The sequence below is a fragment of the Neodiprion lecontei genome, chromosome 6 (assembly GCF_021901455.1).
Source record: "Neodiprion lecontei isolate iyNeoLeco1 chromosome 6, iyNeoLeco1.1, whole genome shotgun sequence".
Lineage (NCBI taxonomy): Eukaryota > Metazoa > Arthropoda > Insecta > Hymenoptera > Diprionidae > Neodiprion > Neodiprion lecontei.
In genome coordinates this window covers 491,197-509,762 of record NC_060265.1, presented here as the reverse complement: position 1 = coordinate 509,762, position 18,566 = coordinate 491,197, and the positions used below count along the sequence as shown (strand labels likewise).

Genomic DNA, 18,566 nt, shown 5'->3' with positions numbered 1-18,566 from the left:
AAACGAATGAATTTTTCTCAAATAGTTAATAGAATTTATATTTATTTTGATTTTTCTCACTTCCGAGTTATTTGTTTCGCCCGTAGATTCTAAACGAATATCTTGTCCACTTCCATCTTGGTCTTAAAATTTTCGTTTTTTACCAAAAAATTTGTAAGAAAAATTTAAACCCAATCGATTAAACCTGTTCATTAAAAAATTGGGTTTTTGTGTTTTTGCGAGGAGTAAAAATCATACCCATCGTCTAAAAAATTGAAAACTCGGTGCAAGATGATTTTTTCGTACACTCTGCACCATACTTAAATATAAATGAAATCCCTGATGGTCAGGGTCAGGCGTAGGTCGGTTTGAGGTGGAATGCCTCATATACATACATATACACCACTCCGTCTGCAAGAAAGCAATTTTCAGATCCCGCTTTTCCCCTCCGTTAAAATAAGGGAGAACAAGGTCTAAATCTTCGGTATTCGGCTCTGTTTCAACTCGAGGAATACAAAGAAACTGTTCTTTTTTCGTCCCGTAACGACTCTATCTATTTTTCAGCCTATATATTCGTTGCTTTGTAGAATGGAACGATCGTTCAGAAAATGATATCGCTCTAAACCATCTTCTTTCCCGACAATCGTAGACACTCGGTTGAAACTAATGCAAGTTTTATAAGTTGTAGTTGAGCGACTAAATAAAAGCAGCTTTGCCAATGAACCCCAAACATACTAATAATGTTAATGAGAAGATAAACCAATGAGTAAAAGGTTGCGCGATTTCACGTACTGGTATACAGGTATTTGAGCAAACTGATTCGATGTCACGTCGTCAAGGCAAGCTAGCCTCAAACTTCACCAAAGTCATCAATTTAATTCCATTATAAGTTTATGCGTAACATCATCGTCTTCTGATAAAGTATTTCAGATGTGGAATATTCACGACAGTGAGCAGGGTATCAGATTTAACGGTCAAAGTTCTTTTGGTGTCGAAGGTCAATAGATAAGTTATATAAGCATATATAAGCAGAAATTATTGGCTGCGGTTTCAATTCTTTGGCGGGGGATCTCCTCAAAGTTGTATTTTATTGCTAGAAAATAAAAGAATAAAATAAAAATAAACAGTTCTGAACACTAAAAAACAAGACTAAATTACAAGAGCAAGGAAAGAAGAGAGGAAAAAGGTATGACTTACTACGTTTCTTGGAAACTAAATTGTAATATAAGTTGCTTAGATTATACGGGTCCGATCTAAGGCTCTCACAGTGTTGTTACGAATCGCAATATTACACATCTCCAAAATCACCCTTTTTCTATTCTATCAGTTATCTACAGTCGGCGGCTTATCACATCTTCAGTGCCGAGGAAAAGCTATCACTATTATTCGGAGAAATCCTATCCCTGTCATATTTAAATTCGTGACCTCGAAGGGGCAAAGCATTTCATGTCAATGAATCACTACAAGCCTTGCTAGAAGCACTCGGCGATCATCACATCAATCATCACAGCTCTAAAATTCAATGATCTGAAGTTCATTATGAAACTCAACCTGCATCGCTGCATTGAAATAAAAAATCAGTCAATCAATATTCGTGCCACTCTCAAATACCTGTGAAGTGGTTGGCAAAAGAATTTATTGAATTAGTTATGGAACAAGATTTTGTTGGCCACTTGTGGTTCCCTCGTATCCTAACGGCATCAAACAATTCACCGAACTCCAGCATCAACTTTTGCAGGCAGTCCTGAGATGGAAAAGTCCTTCATTCGCTTATTGAGTAACTAACGAGGGAGTGGACAGCTGAAAATAGGCTAGAAGCTTAGCTAACTTGACAACTTTACCCCTCTCAAAATCTGCTTGAGAATGGGATGCTCTCTAGAATCAGCGAAAATTCACTGATTCCCAGCTATAAGTATACCACTGGAGAAACCAGTGCATATACCCTGGAAATCAGGGAAATATCAGTGAAAAGTTACTGAACCGTCAGAGCATATGCACTGATTCTTCCAGTAGTATACCAAACAGCTGAGTATCAGTGAATTTTCGTTGATGCAAGTTAAGTAAGTGGGATGCTGTGGTTGCATCATATTATCAAGGTACTGGTCGTCATTTGTTGGTTCGCTCGTGATAACTTATGTCGCACACAATCACGTGACGATTCATTCGTTCGAATGAAACAACTCGCCTATCGGAAGGTTTGTGATTAGTGAAAGGCGCATTCCGAAAGAGTTGGCGAGCTGTTCAACATGAAAAAGAGTTTCATATTTGTCTTCCTGGTCCTAACGCACAGGTGAGCAATCGTTGTGTATTCATTTCATCAGGATATCATATGGCGAATGAAGGATAATTCGGTTATTACAGATTGTCAACGCAAGATGACGAAAATGTGTATTTAAAATTTTCGACTGGATTGAAAATCGGCGTCGGCGGAGCAGCCTACCAAATCGAAGGAGCTTGGAATATCAGCAGTACCTACTTCAAATCTCATTGACGTTGCAAATTGGTTAATTTTTTCGCATATAACGTGATTTTCGTTTTCACCAGACAAGGGTGAGAGCGTCTGGGACAATTTTGTGCACAACATGCCATGGAAGATCGAGGATCAGAGTAACGGCGACACAGCCTCCAACTCCTATCACAAATACAAGGACGATGTGAAAATGGTCAAGAGGCTGGGTGTAAGTCACTAGAACGTTGGAAACTGTTGCGGCAAATTATCTCAAAGACATGTCAATTTCACAGCTCGACTATTACCGACTCTCGATAAGTTGGGCTCGCGTACTCCCGAATGGATCAGCAGACTCGATCAACCAAGAAGGTATTCAGTACTATCACAATTTGATTGATGAGCTAGTGGCCAACGGCATAGAACCTATCGTGACCATGTACCATTGGGACCATCCCCAAGTTCTGGAGGATATGGGAGGTTGGATGAACGAGTCGATGGCGACGTGGTTCGCGGAGTACGCGGAAGTACTCTACAGAGAACTGGGACCAAAGGTCAAGACTTTTCTGACCATCAACGAGCCGCAAATCCTCTGTTTCCAGGGATACGGCAGCGGCATTATGGCGCCAGGTACGTAAAACGTAAAAACATTTCCTGGAAAATTTGTACGGGCGCTTCTTCTAACTTTAGGTAGAGATTTGGGCACTGCCGGAACGTATACGTGCGGGCATAACATGTTGAAGGCTCACGCAAAGGCGTATCGTTTGTACGATGAAAAGTATCGCTCTATCCAAAACGGAAAGCTTGGCATTGTCTCCCATTGCGATGGATACTTGCCTGAGACTGAAGGTGAAACGTTACCCTTGGAATTAGCTTACCAATTCAGATGCGGCTGGATATCTCACCCTATATTCGTTGGCGATTATCATCAGGTAATGAAGAGTAGGGTGGCCCAATTGAGCAGGGATGAAGGCTTGTCGGAATCTCGACTTCCACAATTTTCCCCCGAATGGATACGATACATAAAGTGAGCAAAGATAGATAAGTCAAAAAAAAATGTCTAGACGAAAGTCTACGTTTTTCACGTACTTCACCGTTTACTTTTAAACTATTAATAATTTTGGGTCATTGGTTTCAGGGGCACAGCGGATTTCTTTGGTCTCAATCACTACACGTCATTCCTTGTGGGGTTTCCAACAACTACAAAACAAAATGGTTCGTTTGTGCTTCACGATTCGGGCCTATTAGTAAGAAGTGATCCGAGATGGGAGGCGGGATCGTTGAAATGGATTCATGTAATGACTCACTGCTCTATTAACCATTTGATATCAAACAATTTGCTACTCGAAAATGCCCGCATAGAAAAGTATATGTGCGGAAAATTCATGAACACATGTATTCTATTCTGCAAATTGCGTGATTCACGTAATTGGTAAATGCGGATCATATGATACGGATATGCATGTCGTATACATGATTAAATGTATGTGTCATAAGATGTATCGAATTTATGTCCAAAACATTGTTAAGAATATATTCAGTTGTCATATGCATTCAAAAACATTTCCGGAAATTTTATAGCATTGAGTAAAAGTCATTATAGAATGTTAATTTTCAAATTTCAGATTATTCCAGAGGGCTTCAGCTCGTTGCTGCGAAAAATTAAAAGCGAGTATAACAATCCACCTGTATACATTACAGAAAATGGATTTTCGGACAATAATAAAGTGCAGGATCACCAACGAATAAAATATCACTACTTGTACTTAAAGGAGCTCTTACAAGCCGTAAAACGTGACGGTTGTAACGTTCAGAGATACACGTTCTGGAGTTTATTGGACAATTTTGAATGGAGTAGTGGTTACCAGTGAGTGAAAATCAGTTTTGAAGTTCAGTACACCACCGAAATAGTGGGCCTATATGGATATAATGTCATTGAGGGTCGTCTCTCTTCCAGGCACACCTTCGGGCTTATTAACGTTAATATGACCAGTCCAGGGCGCGAGAGAACCCCGAAGCTTTCGTTCACCTGGCTGCAAAACGTGATGCGTATGAGACAACTGCAGCTGCCAATTCCGTCGCCCTCCGTCAACACGACGACGAATCATCAATGAATATGGTTTCGCAGCGCAAGAAAAAATACTGGATGATTCACTAAATACTGCCTTATATCTTTAATTAAGAATCCCGGGGAAAAAAATTTGAAGACGTGATTAAATAAAAAAACTAACGATCGTATTGGATTGCGCTTATGAAATAAATACAACGCTTAAAATCCTAAGGGAATAATAATTAATTTTATAATATTATAATTGTATTTCATCCTAAGGGAATAACAGTAATGAAATAATCATGAAAAATATACTTATCAGGCGTGTAACTCTCCAGCTGACGAATCAGAGATATCACAAAACCAAATCTTACCTCAAATATCGATCTCTTTTCACAAAATATATACGATATTATAGTGATACCGATCGCCTGTGATATGAACTAAGAGACGCATCGATACTATTTAAAGAGAACAATGTCGCTTGCGAAGCCAGTAAGTAATTCATTAAGTTAGACAAATCTACAAAAACGCTCCATTACACAATGGAGCGTTACTTGATCGTGGCGATTATCTTCGCGATTATACAAATGTGAGTATCCACGAAATGGATATTTTAATGTGCAACTTCCATATTCGGTAATTTTTTTTTTCGCTGTCCAATTCCCACAGAACATTTTGCTGCGATGTCGTGAAGCTCACGTTTCCAAGTGGATTCAGCTTAGGAACGGCCAGCGCCTCTTATCAGGTCGAAGGAGCCTGGAATGTCAGCGGTAACTAGTCGTGTTACGTGTAATTAGGTTTTGAAGTATTATTTGACCATATCTTGATTAATGCTTACAATTTTTGCAGACAAAGGGGAAAACGTTTGGGATTATTTCACGCACAATCGTCCAGAATTGATAACAGACGGACGGAACGGAGACGTTGCATGTAATTCTTACTACAAATACAAGGAGGATGTGCAGCTCATCAAATCCCTTGGAGTACGTTCTTGTGAGAAAAGAACGGCCGTTGATCATTAAAAAAAAGATGAAATTGAATGAATATTCTCATCTTACTATTCTTTTAGTTTGACTTTTATCGATTCTCCATCAGCTGGTCACGCGTACTTCCAACAGGCTTCACAAACGTAATCAGTGAAGATGGGCTGCAGTACTACAAAAATTTGACCGCAGAATTGGTTGAGAACGGTATCGAGCCAGTCGTGACGATATATCACTGGGATCACCCGCAAGTGATAGAGGACATGGGAGGATGGACCAATGAACTCATAGTCGACTGGTTCGTCGATTACGCTGAGGTTATATTTGAAGCACTGGGAGACAGTGTAAAGAGATGGATAACAATCAACGAGCCTGATTCCTTCTGTGTCGACGGTTATGAAGGCGTCCGAAAAGCACCTGGTATAGGAAAATCCTTGGTTCAGTTCGGATAGCTGAAAAACGACACATATATGACAAAAGTCTGTTTTACACCGACAAATAGCCATTCCCAATAACGTTTTTTCAAATTACAGGCAAACTATTAACAGGTGTCGGTACTTACCTTTGTGGGCACAACGTTCTGAAGGCTCATGCGAAAACTTATCGCTTGTACGACGAGAAGTTTCGAGATACTCAGAACGGGGAGGTTGGCATTGTACTTCCTCTTATTTCGTTCTTGCCATACAACTCCAGTTATTTGGACGCCGCGGAAACTGCGTTCCAGTTTTCCTGTGGGTGGATGGCGCATCCTATCTACTTTGGCGATTATCCGGAAATAATGAAGACGAGAGTGGCCTTGGTCAGTGAATATCAAGGTTACCCGAGGTCACGTCTTCCGGAATTCTCAGACGAATGGATAGCTATTATCAAGTCAGTTTCCAAAAATATATCCTTGCGTAAATGTCTGAACAGTTCAAGATCATCGTGACATAATCTTCTCCACTTCGCAGTGGGACTAACGATTACTTTGGTGTGAATCATTACACATCCCAGCTCGTCTATGATGATCCCGATGAGGAGGATGGAATTTACAACTCTGACAAGGGTCTAATATTCACTGTTGATCCGACTTGGGCTGCCACGGCTTCGGATTGGTTCTACGTGAGCAAAACTCAAGATTCTCATGCATCATTCCTCAATCGAATATCACTTTCAAATAGTTATCACAAGTTTTCACTGCAGGTGAATCCGTCAGGATTTGGTACTCTGCTTCGCAAAATCAGAGACGAATACAACAATCCGCCTGTGTGGGTAACGGAAAACGGTTTCTCTGATTCCGGTATTTTAGATGATTACGACAGGATTAGTTATTACTACGAATACTTGAGAGAAATGCTGATAGCTATCAAGCGAGACGGGTGCAATGTGCAGGGTTACGCGGTTTGGAGTATCTTGGACAACTTTGAGTGGCACGCCGGCTATACGTGAGTAAACGCGCTGTTTTATATACTTATACATGAAGTCAACGGCGGCCCTCTCTTCGTCTTATTAAAGTTGTGCGATTCATGATTATCGTTCGTTTTTTTTTTTTTTTTTCAGCGAACGATTTGGTATCACCTACGTAGAGTTCGATGATACCGATACGAACAGAACTGCCAAATTGTCTCAGGCTTGGTGGGCTAAGGTCCTTTCTAAGCGAAAGCTCCAGGCTGTCCCGACGAGCACCACGACTCGATACCTGCTACCTTGGCAGAAGTAAATGTTCATACTTATAAGCATTTGTAATTACCAATATTTTGAAAGAGTAACGCAATGAAACGACATATTTATTAAGCGTGCAAATGTAACTGCTGAAGTTCTTAAACTTATTTAGTTATTCTTCGAGGCGTCTGAATCATTGTTCAGTGTTCAAAAGTTTTCCAGTTCGTCAGTTTTGCAAATCATGACGAGGAAAAGTTTATGAAATAAAAAAAATAAACAACTTCAAATTTGGTTTCACCTATTGCATAAAGACTGTAGCAATCTTTTCTGGATCCTTGCGCGTGAAAATGGGCATTTCCAATCATTATTCACGCCATAAGTATTCGCTTGTATTTGATACGTTAGGTATTAACCTAACCGTAGTTCAAAATATGCATATATGAAGTATATAATGTGGCAATTCGTGCGTCGGGCCAACAAATGAATTCTCTAGGCTAATACGAGTTTGAATTTTGTACCTTACCAGCAATACTATGGAAATAAATCCTTTGCCGAATAGAGAAATCTCGTCAGGCTAAAAAATATACGCATACTATGTCGTATCGCTGAGTTCCGTTTGAAAATCTAGATGATACGATAATGTCGCATTCTATCTACAGCTGCAGAAACTTTTACGTAATAAAGATTTGAATAGTCCGATTTGACTGCGATTATAGCTTACCAGTGTCGGAAATTTCAGGGTTTATACATTGATAATATGTATGGGTCATTCAAACAGCTTCATTGGATTGTATTTAGGAACACTGAAGGACCAACTGATAGATTTTTCAAATTGCCAATTTTTCAAAAAAGTACAAGGACAATCATTCTCATCCCAGAAGATCAGATCCAAAAAATCTGAGTTTTGAAAGTTTTGAAAAATCTGAGGCTACGAAAGCACACAAATTGCACCGGGTATGATAAGGTCTTCATTCTAATATCAAAGGGTGAATTATTCAAATAACAAATTTACAAAAAATGAAATAAAAATAATGATGTCTTGAGAATGGGTAAACGGAGCCGAATAGAAATTGATATTGTAAGGCCGTTGAAGTCGCTGATGATGAATCTAAACTCACATTTGCAAAATTTGATTTTTGCGAATTCAATGTGCTAAAAAAAAAACATATCGATTATGATGAAAATTTGCACTTGAATTGGTTGGATCGCTGCTCACGAATCTGAATTTGTAGTTAGAATCCGAATTGGATGTTGATATTTTTTGGTCTGTGTCTGTCACGGTATGACCTTCCATTCAAGCTGGCCCACCACGGCCACAAGGTGGTACTGTGTATGGAGTTATTCAAATTTTCACCCACACTAGTCACTGATCATGTACTGGCTCAGCCAGTAGGTTCATTAAATTTCGTAAGTATAGTGTTCTGAGATGATATCTACAAAAGCTACAAGATTGTACGTAAGATCATAAAGTTTTAACATTGGTTCTTGCATTTGAATTAATTGAAGGTTGAGATAGATTGTAATGCTCTATTTATCATATTACATAAAATACTGCTGTGTATATTGCTGCCGACAACCGGGTCTACCGTGGCATTGCCAATGATGACGTAATATATTAAGATTCGATGATAAACCAGTCATTGAGATGGAAGAATTAATCTGTTGTCAAGATGTTATAATATTCCGATACCAACTTATTGGTACAATTGGTGATAGGTGCTATATAAAGCCAAAAGTTTTTCGTCGAAAGTCAACTGTTAACGTCCTATAGTGAATGTGCAGGTACCTTGCCACAGTGACACAATGAAACGTTGCTCGATAGCGACGATTATCTGTGCGATTATCAGTACGTAAGTATTTGGTGGACTTATGTGAAATAAATTTAAAGAAAAACTCGAGTAGCAACACCAAAATATCTGATTGACGAGTGTAATTGCATCTATATCTAGGTATACGAATTATTTGTAAATATAAAAGCCATTGCCAAACAAGGTGCTCAGATTCGTTCGATTAAAATAATACCAAGACTAGATGTAAGTATTTTATAAACTTGCTCCTAATGAAATCCTCTTATAGGGTATGCTGCTGTGATGTCGTCAAGCTAACTTTCCCGAGTGGCTTCAGTCTAGGAGCTGCCAGCGCGGCGTATCAAATCGAAGGAGCCTGGAATGTCAGCGGTAATTATCACTTATGCTTCACATCAATTGTCCGAATCACACCCCAATTTAACATTTATTTTCCTGCAGACAAGGGAGAAAACGTTTGGGATTACTATACGCATCACTATCCTGAAATTATATCTGAAGGACGTAATGGAGATGTTGCCTGCAATTCTTACTACAAGTACAAGGAGGATGTGGAACTTATCAAATCCACTGGAGTACGTTGATAATATCGAAAAAAATGTGCTCACTGTTCGTTTCGGTTATTAAAACATCACACATCGTGTAACGGGCATCTTGATATACTAAACTTTTCAGTTCGACTTCTATCGATTCTCCGTCAGTTGGTCGCGCGTCCTTCCAACCGGGTTCGCCAACGTAATCAGTGAAGATGGCTTGCAATACTACAAAAACTTGACCGCGGAATTAGTAGCTAACGGTATTGAACCTGTTGTCACGATATATCACTGGGATCATCCGCAAGTTATAGAGGAGATGGGGGGATGGACAAACGAACTGATAGTCGACTGGTTCGTAGCTTACGCCAGGGTTCTGTTCGAAGCACTTGGAGGCAGTGTGAAAAGATGGGTAACCATAAATGAACCTGATTCTTTCTGTGGGGAAGGCTATGAAAGCACGAGACTTGCCCCGGGTATGGGAGACTCCTTTTTGAGTTTTACTAGAATTTCAAGAGCTATTGATACAACGAAAAATAAGCAGATGAGTTTTTCATTTAGCTAACTGATTCTCATGTTTGAACCATGACTTACTTTTTAGGAAAAGTGATAACAGGTATCGGGAAGTACCTTTGCGGACACAACGTTTTGAAAGCCCACGCCAAAACTTATCGCATGTACGAGGAAGAGTTTCGAGACAGCCAAGGCGGCGTGATTGGTATTGTACTTCCTCTTTCGGGACATTTGCCATACAACTCCAGCTATGCGGACGCGGCCGAAACCGGGTTTCAGTTCAACTGCGGGTGGATGGCACACCCTATCTATTTTGGGGATTATCCAGAAATTATGAAGACCAGAGTAGCATTGGTTAGTGAATCTCAGGGATACCCCAGGTCACGTCTTCCAGAATTTTCGGACGAATGGAAAGCCATTATCAAGTGAGAACTTGGCACTGCATGTATGGAAGTACGTCCGATACTTCGAAAATTCTGATCATAGAACGCATCACCTTTTCTTGTTCTTTTATAGTGGTACGAGTGATTATTTTGGTTTAAATCATTACACGTCCAGATTTGTATATAATGACCCTGACGAAGAACTTGGAATTTACAACTCCGACAGTGGTTTGATAAGTGTTGTTGATTCGAGCTGGCCCATGGCGTCTTCATCTTGGTTTTACGTACGTTATTAATAGCATACTTGCTCCAACAGTACTGTATGAAGTACTAATCAGGAACGTTTCCATTATAGGTATATCCTGAGGGATTCGGTTATCTGCTTCGCAAGATTCGGGATGAGTACGGTAATCCATCGACGTGGATTATGGAAAATGGCTACTCTGACACCGACAACTTAGAAGATTACGAACGAATCAGCTACTATTACGAATATTTGAAAGAGATGTTGATTGCTGTTAAGCGAGATGGATGCAACGTCGAAGGATACGCTGTTTGGAGCATTCTCGATAATTTTGAATGGTCTGATGGTTATACGTGAGTAAGCTCGCGGCTTGGTTAACTTTCCGTACAATCGATTCTCCGATTTTATGTAAAAAAAACCATATAACGGTTTTCCACCACCAATTTTTCAGAAATCGATTTGGTATTATCCGAGTGGAGTTTGACGACGCTGATACGAATAGAACCACCAAATTATCACAGGCCTGGTGGAAAAAAGTTCTGTCGAAACGCAAGCTTCAGTCGGTCCCTACATCAACCACCAGCACCAACACTCGTACCAGGCTACCTTGGCAGAAATGACTGTGAACACTTGCTGCCGAGATATTGCAATTATCAATAATATATTAAAAATCAGACCAAGAAAACGATGCTCTTCATACGAATGTTCCAGTGGTAAATGTGTCACATCGAAAATACATCACGAAGTGTCATACGCAACATGTATCAATAAATTTTTTTGCTATGTCTTGAATTTTATCAGTGTATTATATTATAGAGTATACTGATGTGATATCAGATAGGAGACACTATCCCATGGTAATAAAATTCTATTCTTTTCTATTCTACCATTACATGTTTTTCAGTGAATTTACGTTGTCAAATAGTAGCAAAGCATAGTGTTGTAATAATTTAAACTGCGAAATTTTTGTAGATATAGTGAACGGTACATTCACTTATAAAGAAACTAGCCTTATCATCAGTACATTTTTCAAGTCACCGACCAAGATCACATATCCGACAGCAGTCATGCATCACAGCTTTTGGCCTACGTGAACTATGATTAATGCAGGATCTATTGCATCAATTTGTAAAATTTGAGAAGAAGTTTCAGTCAGTTCACGTGCCTTGACTTGACTCAAGTCGGTCAACTATGTTATGCCAGGCGTCGTTAGGACTTACTTCGCTTCACTCATAATGAGCTTAGCCACATCTGATGAGGCTATGACACGTTAATACTATTACGACAACAATGAATTATCACGGCTGAACATACAAGAGGTTCCGATGGAAATAAAAGGCTGAAATTTCTAATTGATAAGGTAATTGCTGATGAACTAAGCCAGAGTGAGCTCGCCACACGCCACATTTCTGTTATGAAGCATTACTTTATCGCAGTGACTATTTTCTGCGCAATTATCACACGGTGTGTATTGAGCTATTCCTTTGTTTTTTTTTATGAATTTTTCATTACCTTTCATGTTTGCAGGATATCCTGCTGCGATGTCGTCAAGCTCACATTTCCAAGCGGATTTCGCATAGGAACTGCCAGTGCCTCCTATCAAGTGGAAGGAGCCTGGAATGTCAGCGGTGAGGGTCAATGCATCCACCGATTTGGAATTCTTTGAATATTTCGTGCAAGCATACGTTGATCATTCCAGATAAAGGGGAAAATGTTTGGGATCATTGGACACATAATCATCCGGAGTTGATAACCGATGGACGGAACGGAGACGTTGCCTGCAATTCTTACTACAAGTACAAGGAGGACGTGGCACTTATCAAAAATATCGGAGTATAATCTCGTCATCAATTCAAATGATAATTGTCGGCAAATTGATTGAAATGCGTCGGATTTCTGTATTCTCCTATTTTTCAGTTCGATTACTACCGGTTCTCTATTAGTTGGTCACGCGTGCTTCCAACCGGGTTTGCGAACGTGATTAGCGAAGATGGGCTGCAATATTACAAAAACTTAACAGCAGAATTAGTTGCTAACGGAATCGAACCCGTCGTGACAATATATCACTGGGATCATCCGCAAGTTATAGAGAATATGGGAGGATGGACAAACGAACTGATAGTCGACTGGTTCGTGGCTTACGCTAGGATACTATTTGAAGCACTAGGAGACAGCGTCAAAAGATGGATAACTATTAACGAACCAGACACCTTCTGCGAGGCTGGTTACGAAGGCACCACGAAAGCCCCAGGTATGCGAGAAAGTCTATAATTATATTTAAAGTATATGGATGAGAGTGACGTATTCTAGGATTGAGCCTCAGTTCTGCAAACGAATATGTGCTAGCTATGTCTCGCATTTTAGGAAAAGTGATATCCGGTATCGGGAAGTATTTGTGCGGACACAACGTTCTGAAAGCTCACGCGAAAACGTATCGTATGTACGATGAAGAATTTCGGGAAAGCCAGCAAGGTGAAGTCAGCATTGTATTAGCTCTCGCATCATACGTAGCCACAAATTCCAGCGATACGGAGTCTGTGGAAACCGCGTTTCAATTCAACTGTGGATGGATGGCGCATCCACTCTACTTCGGGGACTATCCGGAAGTTATGAAAACTAGAGTGGCCTTGGTCAGTGAATATCAGGGTTATCCACGTTCACGACTGCCAGAATTTTCCGACGAGTGGATAGCCATTATAAAGTCAGTCTCAGACGTTCACTCAGTATGAATCGCTAATGTGTCTACCCTCCAGCGAGTTTCAAAGGTCTCTGATTCTGTTATCATCATTTTACAGTGGAACAAATGACTATTTTGGCGTGAACCATTATTCTACCAATCTGGTTTACCCTGATCCAGCCGAAGAGCTCGGCGTCTATAGAATCGACAGTGGTGTAATACGTACCATCGATTTCAGCTGGCCAGCGACGGCTTCTAATTGGTTTTATGTAACGAAAAAATCTATTTACTGTACCTACTATTCTTGTAAAAATATGAATTCGGACATCCGATCAAGTACTGTTATTATCACAGGTATATCCCCCGGGATTCGGTGTTCTGCTTCGATGGATTAGAGATGAATACAATAATCCTCCGGTATGGATTACAGAAAACGGCTACTCCGACTCGGGACAGTTGGACGATTACGAACGGATTAGCTATTATTACGATTACATAAAAGAAATGCTGATAGCCTTGAAACGCGATGGCTGCAACGTCGAAGCCTACACTGTTTGGAGCATATTAGATAATTTCGAATGGCACGCTGGTTATACGTAAGACGATTGTTAGCCTTGCTTTGCTTTACGCTTGGCAATCCTTTTTCTGCTGATTTCACATCAATTTCTATAATTGTTGTTATGTTTCGTTTGCAGAGAACGATTTGGAATTACCCACGTGGAATTTGACGACGCAGATACAAATCGAACTGCCAAATTATCACAGAACTGGTGGATGAAAGTTCTTTCAAAACGTAAGCTCCAGTCTGTCCCGACGAACACGGCTGCAGCTGCTCGAACTCTACTACCTTGGCAGAAATAATCAACCAATTGTGTTCGCAACTTATTGTAGCAAGTATTTTCATTCGAAAGAATGACTATTCTGTGATCAAAGAAGTTTTGCGACGTTAATAATTACGCTAGTACATTTTATCAGTAGTATAGATATCATGCCAAACAAGTGATTGAAATATTCCACTACTACCAGGAATTGATAATCAATAGATAAATGCAATACAAAGCGAGATTTGATTTCGTGAAGCATATGGCTGAGTTGTTCTCATTTGTTGATTTCAATTTCTTAATCTGGTTGTTGAGTTTTTATCAACAAATAATTTAGTCGATCTTCCGATCTCACCGAATATATATCGCAACTTCAGCTATTTAGTCGTCACATGGCTTTGGTGATTTGTGACGAGATGATCTTTGATAAATAAAGAAAATAATTTTAACGTACGTATAAACACAAATCGTGGCCCCCTCTGCGTTCTTTGCGACCTACCTACAATAATTCGTTTCATCCCAGTGAAAAATATAGGATGATTATTTCGTATTTCAGCTTCTTACTCTCGGCAGGTAATTCAATACAAAGCATGAAACAGATGATATTTATGTACGAACTGAAGGGGGGATTTGCTTTTTTGTCGCAAAATTTACTTTCTGCTTTTTTCGAATTTTCTAGTGAAGAAACTATGCAATGAGTCAATTTAAAATTTGGCATGTAGTTTCATTGTTATTTCATGTGTGCGCAAAAAAATGTTCGATTGTATCCTCTCGAGAATGCGCCTCCCGCCCCCCCCCCCCCCCCGTTCACGACGCCGCAGTCACTGGTGTGCATGATTGCTCTCTTCTCAATGACCTAAAACAAAAAAATCAAATACCATTTTATTTCATGCACATGTAGCTATCGTTTGATGAATCAAAAAAGCAATAGGTTGGAAAGTTTTTTTCTTATAACGAAAAATCGGTAATTTTTTTTTAGCAGTCGTATCCTCAATTGTTTGTTTTCGATTCATTAAACGATAGGCTCCATGTGTATGGAGTAATATGGTATTTGATTTTTTGTTTCAGATCATTGAGAAGAGAGTAATCATGCACACCAGTGACTGCGGCGTTTCGCGGGCGTCGTGAACGAGGGGGAGGGCAGGAGACATTTTTTGTGCATACATGAAATAACAATAAAACTACATGCCGAATTTTAAATTGATTCATTGCATAGTTTCTTCACTAGAAAATTCTAAAAAAGCTGTAAATTTTGTGGAAAAAAAGCAAATCCCCCCTTAAGAAAAATAATTTTAATTCCGCGTGAATATATGTATACCTACCAGATATTATCTGATTGACTTCATCATCGAATGAGTCGTATCTGATTTACCAATGACTTATTGATATCACTAAAGTTATAGTGGCTTACAAAGTTAGATATGCAGTCAAGATATAAGGCTCAAAATGCTACTTAAAAAGGCAATTGCCAACCATCTAAGCTAGAGCGAAGTGGTTCAACCCTCTCAAAATTTATGTAATGGAGCGTTATGTGATCACAGTAACCATCTTCTGCGCGGTGATTACAAGGTCCGTAACTAGCCCGTCTTGCGTCGTACCACATAGATATTTTGTAAATTTTCTAATCATTGAATTTCTGCAGAATATCCTGCTGTGATATCGTAAAACTCACGTTCCCTAGTGGATTCAAGATAGGGACTGCCAGCGCCGCGTATCAAGTCGAAGGAGCCTGGAATATCAGCGGTAAAAAAACATGTTACGTACAAATAAGTTAAACAATATTATTACTTGTCATTCGATTTCTTCAGACAAAGGAGAGAACATTTGGGACCATTGGACGCACAATCATCCCGAGTACATAAGAGATGGACGTAACGGAGACGTTGCCTGCAATTCGTATTACAAGTATAAGGAAGATGTGGCGCTGATTAAATCCATCGGAGTAAGGCCATTTTTCAGAAACCCAGAATTACTCGAGACTCGTTTTGATCACCGAAGCATTTCAATAGATAGATCAAACAATTTTCACTTGCGGGTATCATTTCAGTTTGACTTCTATCGATTCTCTGTCAGCTGGTCACGCGTCCTTCCAACCGGCTTCACAAACGTAATCAGCGAAGATGGTTTGCAGTACTATAAAAACTTGACCGCAGAGTTGGTGGCGAATGGCATTGAACCTGTTGTAACAATATATCACTGGGATCATCCACAAGTTATAGAGGAGATGGGGGGATGGACGAACGAACTAATAGTAGACTGGTTTGTGGCTTACGCAAGGGTTCTTTTCGAGGCACTTGGAGGCAGCGTCAAAAGATGGATAACCATGAATGAGCCCAACTCTTTTTGCACAGATGGTTATGAAGACACTGTTAACGCTCCAGGTACTATAAAGTCTCTTCATTTAACTGTGAATAATCGTCGATAAAACAACGAGTAATTATACTAGAATTTGTTCTAATTAATGGTTGTCTAATAGTTATAGTTATATGTAATTAATTTTTTCAGGCAAAGTAATAACCGGTATTGGCAAATATCTCTGTGCACACAACGTTTTAAAGGCCCATGCTAAAACTTATCGTATGTACGACGAAGAGTTCCGTGATGCTCAGGGGGGCAAACTTGGAATAGTACTTCCTATCATAACGTACTTGCCATACAACTCTAGCTATACTGAGGCTGCTGAGGTCGCGTTCCAATTTGTCACTGGATGGCTGGCTCATCCGCTGTACTTTGGGGATTATCCTGAAATCATGAAAACGAGAGTGGCGTTGGTAAGCAAATCCCAGGGTTACCCAAGGTCACGTCTTCCCGAATTTTCAGATGAATGGATAGCAATCATCAAGTGAGTTTTACGAAATCTTAAATACACGCATTTATAAGTTGTGGATAATAATTATGGATCATCATGGTCATCATATTACATTGCAGTGGTACCAATGATTACTTCGGTTTCAATCACTATACATCAAGGTTAGTCTATGATGACCCTGACGAAGAGCTTGGAATTTACAACTCGGACAACGGTTTGATAGTAACTGTTGATCCAAGCTGGCCCCTTGGAGGTTCTACTTGGTTTTATGTATGTTATTGATTGGACATTTATGAAAAATTTCCAAAGTGAATATTTGTGACTACGTTTTATCACACGTTATCGTAGATATACGCGGCAGGATTTGGCGAGCTGTTCCGCCAGATTAGAGATGAATACAGCAATCCACCAGTATGGGTTATGGAGAACGGGATCTCCGATGCCGATGGAGTAGATGATTATGATCGAATTAATTACTTTTATGAATACGTCAGAGAGATGCTGATAGCCATAAAACGAGACGGATGCAACGTCGAAGGCTACGCTGTTTGGAGCATAATGGATAACTTTGAATGGAGCGCTGGTTACACGTGAGTGAATTCTCAACTGAGTCTGCTCCGTGCAAATTCAAATGCCTACTCTAGTTGTTTGGAAAATGTTATAATCCTTTCCAATTCATGTTTCAGGGAACGATTTGGAATCACGTATGTGGAGTTTGACGACGCTGATACAAACAGAACCGCTAAATTATCGCAAACCTGGTGGACGAAGGTTCTCTCTAAACGTAAGCTCCAATCTGTCCCCACAAGTACCTACACTCGTACCAGATTACCCTGGCAAAAGTAATCGATAAATGAATGTCAAACCTGAACTTGTGCATATCGTTAATACTGGTGTGCAGGATCGTTTTAGAATGTAGGCTTATTCTAAACTGACACTGCCTATTTTCTCGAGTAGCACTCTTCGTCAACTTCAATTAAAGTTGCATTTTGAGTGAACTACACTCGCGTAAAATACTAGGTTGTTTCCTTTCCACGCACTAATGGCTTCATGTATATTTTCTCATCAAGGTTGAATCGGAAAATTATACAACCGTTCATTGACTATACGCAATTGTAATCCTGATTACATTATTTTTGTAAATCGCACCGAGATCTACGTTTGTAAATAAAGAAAATAACCTTGAAATCAGCCTCTGCCGTGTGAATCGTAGAAACAGATGAAGATGTTATAACAATTTATACCAACGATGCGATCTTCGTCATTCGTGCACCTTGAAAATTCGTTGTTGGCGCGTGGAAATATTGATATTGCACCGGGCTACGTATACAGATAAATATTATACCTAAACGCACTTAAAAAAAGAAAGGAGGAAGTTTTACCGGCCAACATCCAACATGGTCTGCATAGTTATCGTCAAACTGGAAAGCCCAGTACAATCAACGATAACTGCTTCGATGTTATCCAACGAGTTCTCACGGTGTCTTGTAACCACCCCTGCCTTCGAGCGGATGAAACCTGTTAGACAAACTTGATCCGTAATTAATTTGTAAAAGAAAAATAAAAGCTCCTTCCCCCTTTTTTAACTCATTATGCTCTATCTGTCGAGTGATGTGGCAATTTCGACTTATCTGTTGCTTTTCATACTCCAAGACCCTTACCGGAAAGTGCAATCCGAA

General features: G+C 39.8%; 5 protein-coding genes across 6 annotated transcripts; all 5 read left to right on the top strand.

Annotated features, from left to right (window-relative positions):
• Positions 1–1,658: 1,658 nt before the first annotated feature.
• LOC107219498 (myrosinase 1) lies at positions 1,659–4,731 on the top strand. 2 transcript variants are annotated; one of them, XM_015657740.2, is made up of 8 exons: positions 1,659–2,269; positions 2,341–2,447; positions 2,524–2,657; positions 2,722–3,055; positions 3,116–3,452; positions 3,564–3,720; positions 4,051–4,292; positions 4,383–4,731. In XM_015657740.2, the coding sequence occupies exons 1-8, from the start codon at positions 2,226–2,228 to the stop codon at positions 4,537–4,539; spliced, it is 1,512 nt and encodes a 503-aa protein (XP_015513226.1). In that variant the 5' UTR covers positions 1,659–2,225; the 3' UTR covers positions 4,540–4,731. The 2 variants fall into 2 exon arrangements, with proteins under 2 accessions (XP_015513226.1, XP_046598895.1); XM_046742939.1 differs by lacking the exon at positions 2,341–2,447 and having other exon boundaries at positions 1,662–2,269; positions 4,383–4,726.
• A 161-nt stretch (positions 4,732–4,892) lies between these two features.
• On the top strand, positions 4,893–7,424 carry LOC107219668 (myrosinase 1). Its single transcript, XM_015657963.2, has 8 exons — positions 4,893–5,067; positions 5,148–5,248; positions 5,328–5,461; positions 5,548–5,881; positions 5,995–6,331; positions 6,412–6,562; positions 6,644–6,885; positions 7,001–7,424. The coding sequence occupies exons 1-8, from the start codon at positions 5,021–5,023 to the stop codon at positions 7,158–7,160; spliced, it is 1,506 nt and encodes a 501-aa protein (XP_015513449.1). The 5' UTR covers positions 4,893–5,020; the 3' UTR covers positions 7,161–7,424.
• Positions 7,425–8,871: 1,447 nt separating this feature from the next.
• Positions 8,872–11,372, top strand: LOC107219660 (myrosinase 1). Its single transcript, XM_015657949.2, has 8 exons — positions 8,872–8,952; positions 9,179–9,279; positions 9,349–9,482; positions 9,583–9,916; positions 10,042–10,378; positions 10,470–10,620; positions 10,692–10,933; positions 11,032–11,372. The coding sequence occupies exons 1-8, from the start codon at positions 8,906–8,908 to the stop codon at positions 11,198–11,200; spliced, it is 1,515 nt and encodes a 504-aa protein (XP_015513435.1). The 5' UTR covers positions 8,872–8,905; the 3' UTR covers positions 11,201–11,372.
• A 580-nt stretch (positions 11,373–11,952) lies between these two features.
• LOC107219438 (myrosinase 1) lies at positions 11,953–14,527 on the top strand. Its single transcript, XM_015657666.2, has 8 exons — positions 11,953–12,044; positions 12,108–12,208; positions 12,280–12,413; positions 12,498–12,831; positions 12,945–13,281; positions 13,376–13,526; positions 13,612–13,853; positions 13,953–14,527. The coding sequence occupies exons 1-8, from the start codon at positions 11,995–11,997 to the stop codon at positions 14,116–14,118; spliced, it is 1,515 nt and encodes a 504-aa protein (XP_015513152.1). The 5' UTR covers positions 11,953–11,994; the 3' UTR covers positions 14,119–14,527.
• Positions 14,528–15,447: 920 nt separating this feature from the next.
• LOC107219543 (myrosinase 1) lies at positions 15,448–18,473 on the top strand. The gene is made up of 8 exons (XM_015657797.2): positions 15,448–15,647; positions 15,721–15,821; positions 15,887–16,020; positions 16,126–16,459; positions 16,584–16,920; positions 17,007–17,157; positions 17,236–17,477; positions 17,574–18,473. Exons 1-8 carry the CDS (start codon positions 15,598–15,600, stop codon positions 17,731–17,733), a joined length of 1,509 nt encoding a protein of 502 aa, XP_015513283.1. The 5' UTR covers positions 15,448–15,597; the 3' UTR covers positions 17,734–18,473.
• Positions 18,474–18,566: the final 93 nt, after the last annotated feature.